The 12,434-nt window shown below is 40.1% G+C and overlaps 1 protein-coding gene across 1 annotated transcript in view; it reads left to right on the plus strand.

Moving 5' to 3' along the window:
* LOC134870249 (inactive N-acetylated-alpha-linked acidic dipeptidase-like protein 2) overlaps positions 1-12,434 on the plus strand; it is a 555,262-nt gene that overhangs the window by 322,939 nt on the left and 219,889 nt on the right. Inside the window, exons 7-8 of the mRNA XM_063892353.1 lie at positions 3,051-3,170; positions 10,899-11,031. Coding sequence (XP_063748423.1) covers positions 3,051-3,170; positions 10,899-11,031 — 253 coding nt within the window. The remainder of the gene's footprint in view (positions 1-3,050; positions 3,171-10,898; positions 11,032-12,434) is intronic.

Below are 12,434 nucleotides of genomic sequence, written 5' to 3' on the forward strand. Positions count from 1 at the left end.
TTTCCCTCCCTTTAGAGACTGAAAGAGAGGCTGGGGGAGGGACTGAAAGAGAGGCTGGGGTCAGTCACACTTTACATAAAACCAAACCACTCTACCAAAAATATTTATAGCTAAGAGCAGGACTGGAGGGGATATTTATCAAGCTGCATCGAGGAGGATATTTCTCTGCAGGGTCTTTTTTCTCATATAGAAAATATATCTATTGTCTAATATGCAGTCATTTCTTAAAAAAAAACAACTTCCCGTTGATACACAAGGTTGCAAATCCAAACAGCTATGATAAAACCAACAGAACAAAATCTTAGGATTGAAATAGATACTTCTGACAGAATGGTCAATGTTGCAAAGATTGTAAAGAAGTCCAACATTGGTAGAATATAGATTTTTTCATGTATTCATGTGTTTCCCTCTGGCAATGCACAGAATCAGTATAAAGATTAATACATTTTCCCTAAAGCAGTCTTAATGAGCTCATGGATCTCTGGATCATGGATTGTCTGAACACCAGCTCCTGATTGGTTGGACCTCCCGGGAGCTCCTCTAATTATTGGTCCAGATAATTTCCTCGGTTAAGAAAATCATATAACAGGCTACTGCTTCTATTCCTACAAACAGGACAAAAAATATCTCACTATTGTAGCCAGCTCTATCGTTTTTTTTTGGTGTTTTTGTTTGTGAAGAACTTTAGTGTATGAAATGTGCTATATAAATACACTGATTGATTGATCAATTGAGTATTTAATCTCATTACCATCACTAGTTTAATTTATTTATATTTAAATGTAAAGCATCTGGCTTCATTACATGCTGCCAGTACAAATTGAAATGACTCATAAATAATTAAATTGTTTGCCTTTCACTTCAAAACAAGATTTAAAGAGGACATTTGCTCATTTCCAGTTTCATATTTGTAGTTAGATCCTCTACAGGGACATGTCTCCATGCTTTAATGTTCAAAAGCTCTTTATTTTTCTCATACTGCCTGTGCTGCAGCACCTCTTTTCACCCTCTGTCTGAAACCAGAGCCCAGTCTGCTCTGATTGGTTAGCTGGTCGGCTCTGTTGTGATTTGTCACCTGCTGAGAGCTGTCCCGCCCCTTAGCCAATCACGTACAATGTGTTGGAGCGCCAGCCAATGGAAGCTCAAGCGTTACATAGTGATGTCACTACGTTCCCTGGAAGAAAACAAAGGAATCCAAAGGAGGTGTTTCAGGCAGGGGGGGAGTGTGTGGGAGATAAACTCCCTATTGGAGGGAACACAAGGGTTTTAGATTTGCAGACCATTTACATGCACAAAAACCTATAGAACACACTACAGGAGAGGGCAACCCGAAAAACCATAATAGGGCCCCTTTCATTTTGTGTATATGAGGTCTATTGACTATACATGTCAAGGTGAGATGAAGTTTTGGGGGATGATTTATACTACATGCTGTATAAACAGTCAAACCAGAACAAAAGATCCACAGTTAGATTAATGCTGCAGAAATGTTCATAGATATTAAACGCAGACCGAGTCAGTTTCCGTGCCGGTCTTCTTATCATCCTTCAAAAACTCAACCAGAATCCTTTGTGAATGTGTTGCTATGTTAAGAGGAATTATTCATCATCTCAACGGTAGAGTGATGCTCGCAGCTCCTGCCAGACACAGGCCACTCACATTGTTAATTTCATTACCTCGCCGAGATGAAACGAAAGACGAAAGGCGGAGAGAGGGAAAGAGGGATGGATCTAGTTCAAGCCGCAACATCCGTATAGAGATTCTTCTATATTTCAATTTGCTGCGCCTTGTACTGTTCCATGGTCTGCAGTTTAAATGGAGGACTTTTATGATGCAAATGCAGGCAGGAGCGATAAATCTCTCTTGCTCTCCTCTCCTACGCTCCCCTGATGCAAAAGATGTGCTCTCTCCTTTTCACACACACATACCCGCACACACACACACACACTGAGGCGCTATCCCCACACTCTGCCTAGCTTTCTCTCTACTGCAGCATCGTGTTACACTCGCCCCCTGGCCACATGAAAAATTAATCAGGTCCAGGTGATGCAGTGAGGGAGTTGGGAGTCGGGGAGCGGTGAGAGAAGGAGTAACAAAAAGAAAGACAGGGAGAGAAAGACCCCAAAAAGTAATGCTTTGACTTTCCTCAACAACTTCTAGGTCACTTTAATTTGGATGATGATAACTCAGTCAGCCGCTCCTTCACCGCCCGATCCGTACCGGAAACCCAATTAGCTGTTCACGTGTGTGAAGATTTCGTTACTTTCTGTGATGCTGACTGAAGCGTATAGAGGCAATTTACAGCATTTGTCTGGGAGTTAAATACAAATATGTTGTCTTTGTTTTGCCTAGTTATGAAATAGAATATAAAAATGTTTCCTTTTGGTAGAGAATGTCTAAAATATGGAGCTAATTTCATGTTTTATTACCAAAGAAAAGCTGTTGAAATTCTTGCGATGCTAAAATAAGGTAATTGTTAAAGTAATTTGAATTGATATATCATAATGTATACTTATTAAGATGCTTTTGAACCCAAGATACTCAGTGTATTAACATTTACACTAAACATATTTTATCAATATGTGTTTCTAAGGCCCTCAGATTGATGTTACATGAATTTTTTTAATGTCATTTATATTTCAATTTCTTATCAGTTTTGGTACGATTAATCCTGTCTTTTGATTTTAGTTTAATTTCTGAAAGCCATGTTCTCTGTGATACCGACTCTATTTAAAAAAAACTGTAAAACAATGGCAGTGAATGACTACATGCACACTGACTTATTTTTGTATGTGATCCTAATTACGTAATCTGGTCATATGTGCTGCATTACTCCGTGCAACTCTTCAGGCAAATTTGAGTCAGTATTCAGAGAATTGAGGTTCAATACCCAGCTCAAACACACAGCTAACTGGGCCATACACAGACTACCTGACATCTGGGTGGAGTCTTCAACACAAACATCTAGGGAGACGCTTTAATTAAAGGGCATTTAATGATTTTACCAACTGCTGACCCCTTTAACTCTCTGTGCTGCTCCTCCTCACCAGGGGGAGGTGGTGGATGTGCAGTACGCCGGAGTTGACGACATCCGCAGGGCCAAAGACAGCCTGAACCTCAGCAACCAGATCGCCGTGGTCAAGCTTGGCCGAGCACCTCTACTGTACAAGGTAAGATCCAATCTAACCTCTGCTGCCGCTCTGCTCCGCTGATAAGGGAATCACATGCATGTGATTTAACGCTGTACTCCAGATCTATCTGATACTATAATCCTGCAGCAGGGAAACATATTCTGAGGAATGAGATCTTTTTATCTATAAATAAGTGCAAGGTATGACTCAGAAAATGACTTTCCCCGAGCCTTTAAACTGAATTTCCTACCTGATCTCGGGTATTTTATTTATCTTGCATCCAGGCGTACCTCACTGCCTTTTTAAAGTAAGTTAATAAAGCTTGCTGCACACAAATTTGTATACAGGCCGGTCATGCATCACTTCATTTTCATTTTATCTCTTCAATAAATGTATCATACTTGACTTTGTATCCGCAATGAAATCTGTCTGAATCCATCTGTATTAATAAGACGTAGCATTAGCGACGCACTGATTGATTAGGCCTCTTCAGATTTGGGTGTGCGCCACGCTCTGCTCCAAGCAGTTTTCTTATCAATTAGAAGATGACAGGGAAAATATATATTGCAATCCAGTTAATTAAAACATAAATATCTACTTACATGTTAATTACTCACACATTCATCTTAAATTTCAATTAAACTAAAAGTAATTTAATGATGCAAACCGGAAAACAAACTCCATGCAAATGAGATGGAATATTGAGTAATGGAAATGTTTACTGAAAGTAGCTTTAATTTTGTCCATGGTGATCCGTTGACTTGATATTTTAAAATGAGTAGTCAAAAAAAGTGGGATACTGGACAAATATTGTGTTTAATTATAATTTAATTTACCATGTTAAATCAAAAGACTTCATTGCTTTGTGCAGTAAAACAAATCATGTAATGCGATAGAGACTGTGGTGATTAAACAAACATCCAACATTTGCATCGAAAGGTTATTTGGTGATATTTAAAAGATGTGTGCGCCTCTGTGTGTCAAACTTAAAACAACTTCTATATTGCTTAAAGCTCTGTGTCTATTTTTTTTTTAAAGTAATGTCTAATATCTAACTATCTTTTAACAGACACTGCATTTCTACATCCACTGATAAATACAGAATCTAGTTTGGGCGGTGGTGGCAAAGTCTATCGGTTCAAGTCCTCGAAAGACCAAGTCCTACCGGGGTGTCCATGAGCAAGGGACCGTTCCCTTACCAAGGCGCCGTATGGAAGGCCACTGCTCCTAACATGGGTCAAATGCAGAATGTACATTTCCCCTCCGTAGGACCATTAAGGGTTCCTTCCTTCTCTTCTTGAACCTGGTGTTTGATTTGTTTGGGAACGTCAAAGTGAGACGTAAATATGCTTTTATCTGTAAAATTATGTATCCAACATCTATGTGTCTTTAATGAGTTTCTATGAAGCAACATGTTCTAGTTTAATTTAATTCCCCTTCAGTAAACAGTTATGCAAAGGATTGTATTGAATTATTAAGGTAGTTAACTACGTTATGTATACCAGTCACCACTATGGGATGTAAGTTTAGCATTCTACGTAACTTAAAATGAGTCACCGTTAAGTTATGCTTTCAATCTGGACACAAATTGCTGATAAGGTTCCAAACTCAAAAAAGCAACAAAGACGAGCCTTTGGTTTGGACTGTTTTGCCAAATTCTATTCTTAATTCAAGTCCAAACATTCCCTTTTAAGTAGTTAAATAAATGCAGGTGTTAAAAATACAAGAAAGCAGCTTCCTCGGTTGTATTCATTGAACATTACTCTACTTCTGAATGTGAGGCTAGTGAGAAATGACAGGCTAATGAGCCTTAACAGGAGTAAATGGAGGTTACCAAAAAAAAGTAGAATAAATGTTCAAAGAGGGGTCAGCGTACTGCATTTACATTTCTACAGTTAGTTTTAAAAAGCCATTAAATCAGTCTGCACCTCCTGCCTCATGGGAGCCGGCTAGCAACAGCTGACCCATTTCTCCTGCTCGCCCACAGTTTGTGACAAATTTGATCATGTGTGCTCCATAATGTCTCCGTGTGTCAGCAACTGAGAGGAATGATCGCCCTTTACATAGAACTGGGGAGGAATGATGGATGAGCCTTGTACCCGCACTAATGATCGCGTGACGGTGACCGCAGGCCCGATGTTAACATACAGCTACATTCATATTTAACACAAACATGGAGCATACGTTTTAACCATATTGGCTTAATAAGTCATTTGGTTCCATTAGTACTAGCTAATTTGAGAATCACAATATAGAATCAGGACATTACGTTAGTCCTTATAATATGTGTATTGTTTTCCTGATGATGAATGGTTTTCCACACATTTCTCTAACATGTTATTTGATGCATGTTATTACATGGCTTAGTTGAATACTTGATTCTGATTGGTCAATTCAGAATGGGGCACGTTGTTAATCCAGTAGTACAAACCGCTGTCAAGAACTTATTAACCGTTGTTAAGGAGGATCAGGAAAGAGAAAGGAAAAGATGTTAAAAGACGTAGCGCTGGACGTCAGATAGATCCCCAGAAGAAGACAGACAGGAAGTGAACACTAACAGGAACACGGTCTGGGCTCTGCAGTGTTTAAGGGGATGCCTCGCTGCACATTATCTGTCACTTGATGAATGTCAGTCATCTATCTGTTTGTCTTCCGTAATCATGTAAAGTAAAGGCGTTCACACACTAGGAACGTGACAATTCCAGGATATGGAAAAGCACATTTTTCCTTGCATGAAAATATTACGCTTCGTAACTGTATGTCCTGAGAGCAATGGAAATTAGCAACTGTTAGAACGGGTTTTCCTTTGGTATTTGTCTTTGGACCTGCAGCTCTGTTGAGGCGAGCCAGGCCAAGATGTCATTGCTATGTTGATCAGACTACGGTATTCTGACGTTGTTCTTCCGGGTGGTAAGAGATATGCTTGTTGTGGTCTAGAGATGTGTTAAAGACATTACTTTCACTATTTAGACTTATAAGCCCATAAGCAAGTTGTAGGGTAGGCCACATAGAGGATATATTGTTCTACCCTGTGTTGTGGGCCGTTAACATGCAGTGCTCTAAAGCCCCTTTTCCACCAAACCGGTTCCAGTGCCGGTTCTGGGCTAGAGCCTGATTAAGCTTTGGTTCCTCCTGTTTACACCCCAGCGGGACCGGCTCTAAGCACCGAAAACCGGTTTTCAGCTTGCCCCACTTGGCTGCCCGGCAAGAACTAATACGTCACGCTTAAGTCGGAGGCGGGATTAACCTGATCGACGTACCTTATTTCTCAAGCATAATCGTCGTTGAAGTTGTACACAAACAATTGAACCTCGCTGTAGACCCTTGTGAAGAAGTGGTCCTTGTCTTTCAGGATGGGCTCGACCAAGTAAAAGCAACATGAGCAGCGCTTCATTACAATCTGCCATTGTTGTTGTTGTCGTCGAAGTGAGGGATTTTCGCGCCGTGTGGGCAAAATGAGGAGAAGTTATTTATTAAAGTGCAGGGCGATCATTACCCTGACTTTAAGATCTATCCAGTGTTTGTCCTATATTCATTTTATGAGCACTGCTGCTAAAATGTCATACGATCATTAATATCCTCTGCTCTTGTTTGTTAAGTGCGGAACACACCTACACTCACACCCACAAAGCAGAGACATAAACAACATTTTCTGGGTAAAACACTTATATTTAATTCTGCTTTAAAAACGGTTCATAGAAGAAGATCAGAATGTATGGTTAGCTGTTTATGATTGATGGTCACCTTGCCTCAGTGCCCTTGAAAAGTTGGCTGAAAAGCAGACACCCAGCCAGTGACCCACGGGCCTTGCGTCTTCGAGGCGGTAAAATCCGTTGCATGTGTGCAGCCCTTTATGTCTTGGGATTCTAGGGAGTAAAGAATGGAAGGAGTGGATCTGGTATAAGCTGCTTTAGTCAAGGATTACAGGATAAAGAAGGTTTGCTGTCTTTGTTGGACTAAGAAGCCTCACTATTGTTGTTTAGATATAGGCACAACACATAACCTGATGGTGTACTTTTGACACAACGTTTGTTCCTCAAAGCGATTGGTATCAACCGTTTTATTCATATCAGACACAACAGTTCAAACTTTTAAAAAAAACTAAAAAAGAATGTGTGTAAAGGCCTTTGTTACACAACATATTGAGTATTATCATGTGACTGTGTTCATGTGCAACCCAAGTGTGTTCATTTCAGAATGAACACATGGAAAAAGGTGTGTGTGTGGTACTTGCATGATGTTTATCTGCTTTTTCGTATTGTAAGTGTGTGATATCCGGTGTGTTTAACGGGAAATGAGTGTGTAGTGCTTGTGTATGCAGTGAAGGACAGAGTTGTGATGAGAGAAGCTTGACCCTGGTTGGTGTCACATGTTCAATAAAATACTCATCCACCCTCATAAAAAACGAGGACGCTACATTTCCCATGGACAACAATGAAATACTGCTGTATGCTGCCCACATCCTCCCACCCAGCATCTCTTCTCTCACTACCAGTAATGTGGGATAAATAAACACCTACGCAGTGTAACCTTTGACAGTATGAGAACAACAACCAGCCATATAAGGAAACACTGACTTCAAAAGGATGAGATATAGAAAGTCACTGCAGTAATTATAAATGTGCTTTCTGTTCAGCAAACTAGCACCACAGAGATGTCACCACTATCACACTTTGATGCATTAATTGCAAAGACACACACAAGGTGTAGTAAAATTACACTGCATTTTTCTACCTTTAAATGACACGGGGGGGGAATCACGAAACAAATGCAGAATAAAAGAGGGGAGGCAGGTATACAAGCATTTAAAAAAGTGAGCTTTATCGAATTGAAGCAGGTACAAAAAAACAAAAACAAACTATAGGAGCAGGCAAGGTAAAACAACAGGAAACGTACAAAAACAAAACTAGGAAAAAACTGGGAAGACTTGGAGAATACAGGAAGGCACAAGAGCAAAATCCAGACTAAGACAGGGGTTGGGCTCGATTTTAGGAAGGTTCCTAACAGAGTCAAATGACCTGGAAGTATCCAAGTGGCAGCCATGATAAGAGCTGTTGGAATTCTTTAGATGATAGGAAAGGAGCTTTGAAACTTCCTTTATAACCTCCTCTAGCTTAGGAAACACTGGACCTTCCTTTACGAAAGGAAAGGAGAAAATGCTGTCCCACAATGCATTGCAGCCACAACATTCAGCCGTGACACAATATTCTGCCGTTAAATGGAAACAAGCGATCGTGCCCAAGAAATGCACATCATGAAAGTTACGTTGCTTACTAAGCAATTTAAACTTACCATAACTTGCCAAAGTGCTTTGTTCTGAACGTTCAACATTATAATAATCAAAAGGTGAAAATACTAACGTTATTTTTTAACTGTTAAACAATCAAATAAAGTCAGTATTTCAGAGTGTTTACTGTGCGGTGGGGGGGCTCTTAAACTTTTTGTGTGGGAATTTCTCTCAAGCTAACCATTCAGAGCTGACTGGGCTCTGGTTCCAGACAGAGTGTAAAAAGAGGTGCTGCAGGACAGGCAGTATGAGAAAAATAAAGAACTTTTTGAACATTAAAGCACGTCACATTAGAGGCACACAATACAAATTATGAACTTGAAAATTAGCAGAATATGTCCTCTTTAAACCAATGCTGTAGCTTTATTTGCAATAATGTTCATTGACCATCGATGCAAGGGGCAGCTAAGTGTTCTAGCTACAGAACACCTATTTCCATTATATTTGATCTTGTTCCTGAACTGGTCCCTTCAAGTACTCTTGTAAACATGAGCGAACCAACCTGCATTTCCAGTTTCTTAACGCAACCGTGTTTCATTGACGCCATTGCACCATGCACAACAGAACTAAACCGCCTTAGCAAGGGTGATAGCATAGATTACCATTCAGCTTTTGATCTGTAATCACAGATATACATCGGGTAAAATACGTATTGAACACGTCACAATTTTTCTCAGGAAATATATTTATAAAGGTGCTATTGACATGAACTTTTCATCCGATGTCGGTAACAACCCATGCAATCCACACCTGCAAAGAAATCAAAATATAGATGTCCATAAATTAAGTTATGTCTATTAAAATGGAATGACACAGGGAAAAAGTATTGAACACATGAAGAAGGTGCAACGCATGGAAAGCCAAGACACCAGCTGAAATTGTCAGTGCAAATTAATATCAGCTGGTTCAGTCCCAACTGATGGCCTATAAAAAGGTCTCTCATTACCAAGGTGTCACACAAGAAATATCATGATGGGTAAAAGCAAAGAGCTCTCTCAAGACCTTCGCAACCTTATTGTTGCAAACATACTGATGGCATTACAGAAGGATTTCTAAACTTCTGAATGTTCCAGTGAGCACTGTTGGGGCCATAATCCGGAGGTGGAAAGAACATCATTTCACCATAAACCAGCCACGACCAGGTGCTCCTCGCAAGACTTCTGACAGAGGAGTGAAAATAATTATCAGACGAGTAGTCCAAGAGCCAAGGACCACTTGTGGAGACCTTCAGAAAGAGCTGGAATCAGCATGTACAATTGTTTCAAAGAAAACAATAAGTAATGCACACCACGCAAGACTCCATTGCTGAAGAAAAAGCAAGTTGAAGTTTATAAAGTTTGCTGCACAACATTTAGACAAGCCTGTGAAATACTGGGAGAATATAGTCTGGTCAGATGAGTCCAAAATTGAACTCTTTGAATGCCATAATACACACCTTGTTTGGAGGTCAAATGGCACTGCACATCACCCCAGAAACACCATACCAGCAGTGAAGTTCAGAGGTGGGAACATCATGGTGTGGGGCACTGGCAAACTTCATATAATTGAAGGAAGGATGAATGGAAAAATGTACAGAGACATTCTTGATAATAATCTACCAGGATGATGAAGATGAAACGAGGGTGGACATTTCAGTAAGACAATGACCCCAAACACACAGCCAAGGAAACTCTCAATTGGTTTCAGAGAAAGAAAATGAAGCTGCTAGAATGGCCCAGCCAATCACCTGACTTGAATCCAATAGAAAATCTATGGAAAGAACTAAAGATCAGAGTTCATAGATGAGGCCCACCTTCAAGACTTGAAGATGGTTTGTGTGAAAGAATGGGCCAAAATCACACCTGAGCAATGCATGGGACTAGTTTCTCCATACAGGAGGCGTGTTGAAGCTGTCATTACCAACATAGGCTTTTGTACCAAGTATTAAATACATTTCAGTAAGCGTGTTCAATACTTTGTCCCTGTGTCATTCCATTTTAATACACATAACTTAATTTATGGACATCTATAGTTTGATTTATTTGCTTGTGTGGAGTGCATGGATTGTTACCGACATCTGATGAAAATGCCATGTCAATAGCACCTTTAAAAATATATTTATTCTATTTCTTTATTTCAAGAAGAGTTGTGTGTTCAAAAACCAGTAAAAAATAATAGTACCGCTACTGTTACAAATGTCAACGTACACAACTCGACCTCCCTATCACCAAATGAAGTAGACATTCAAAGTTAGCCAGGAGATGATCAGAGTGACGCATATGCCAAGTAAAGACACATATATTTACCTTAGGATTTGTTGAATAAAAGATGTGATGTGCAAATTGCCACTTATATCATTTTGCTTTAACACCTTCATATGTGAAAACAGCCAAGACAGATTTCATAAAAAAATCAGTTGTCTTGGTGTGAGTTGTTGCAGTCTTTTCCCCATACAATTAAAGCATTTTTAGAATAAAATGTTTATTTTTGTGCGTCTCCAGCTATCCCTCCTGTCTGAGCTGGGTTTTGGAGGTGTTCTGCTCTACATCGACCCATGTGACGTCCCCCCAGGACGACACGCCTGGCATCAAGCCTTCAGAGTAACCCTCAACCCCGGAGGAAACCCGGCCATCTGTAAGTGCATTTTTATTAGTCAAGTGAACTTAAACCTGCCTCTTTAGGTTGCGGAAAACATGTAAAGTATGATCCTTAGATTGGTCATATTTCACACTTCATCAGGGTCCTAAACTCATTTAGGTGTTTTATCGAAAATACTTTCATTATACTTTATTTTATTTCTTTAATGCAAAAGGTTTGTGTGCTTTAGATAACAAGCTTTAGATAACAAAACAGCTAAATGTGCGTCTGGCATGGTATAGGCAGGCTCATGTTGTATTTTGTGTCTCTCCTTGGACATGTCTCTATGCTTTAATGTTCAAAAAGCTCTTTATTTTTCTCATACTGCCTGTGCTGCAGCACCTCTTTCAACGTTCTGTCTGAAACCAGAGTCAAGTCTGATCTGATTGGTTAGCTGGCAGGCTCTGTTGTGAATGTTTTAGAGAGCTAGCCAATAGAAGGGCCATTGTTACGGAAGTAAACATAGGACTCTAATGGAGGCGTTTAAGACTGGGAGGTGGGGGAGATAAACTCCCTCTGGAGGAAAAACAGGGATTTTAGCCTTTGAAGACCGTTTACATGCATTCAAAACTTTTTAACACACTAACCCCAAAAAGCATAAAAGGGCCTCTTTAAAGCCACATCATATTGAAGCTATAGAAGCGCCTTTGCGCTTATACCAGATTAAAAAATATCCACCATATTATGTGCGACACAAACACTTCTTCCTATTAAAAGTGTTTTTAAACATCTAATAAACTCATTTTTATTATAAGCACTAATTAAAGTACAGCTGGGTGCAATTACACATCTTTTTTTGGAACCTGGTCAATTCCTGAAACACAGTGTCTACCTTGGCCTCAGGCAGGGGACGTTATATCTCTCTGTATCTCTGTGACTCTTTGCTACTGTATTTAAATTCCCCTCCCGAGATGGATGACCTCTCCGACCCTCAGTCTTGTCCCTACTTCCTGTTTTTCTGCCAGGTCTGGCCAATGGGGATGTGTCATTACCGCTGAAGTATCTTTAGTCCTTGTAAAAGTCCCAGTACCACGGTAGCAAGACCCTGTAGAGCCCCGCCAGATGTCTGGACTGCTGTGTGTGTGTGTGTGTGTGTGTGTGTGTGTGTGTGTGTGTGTGTGTGTGTGTGTGTGTGTGTGTGTGTGTGTGTGTGTGTGTGTGTGTGTGTGTGTGTGTGTGTGTGTGTGTGTGTGTGGGGATGTGTTTAAGAGAGAGAGAGACAGATGTTGGCTGTCTGCGCTCCGGTCCCCTGTGCTAATACAGCTCAGAAGAACAGAAGATGTGAAAGGACACCTCATTACTCATATCAACCAGACTTTATTCAACTGCCACAGACTGTTTTTATTACTGGGAAATATTTCTATAAATTAATCAAAAGAAATGGTGTCTTCCCATTAGAG

The sequence above is a fragment of the Eleginops maclovinus genome, chromosome 9, assembly GCF_036324505.1.
Source record: "Eleginops maclovinus isolate JMC-PN-2008 ecotype Puerto Natales chromosome 9, JC_Emac_rtc_rv5, whole genome shotgun sequence".
Classification (NCBI taxonomy): Eukaryota; Metazoa; Chordata; class Actinopteri; order Perciformes; family Eleginopidae; genus Eleginops; species Eleginops maclovinus.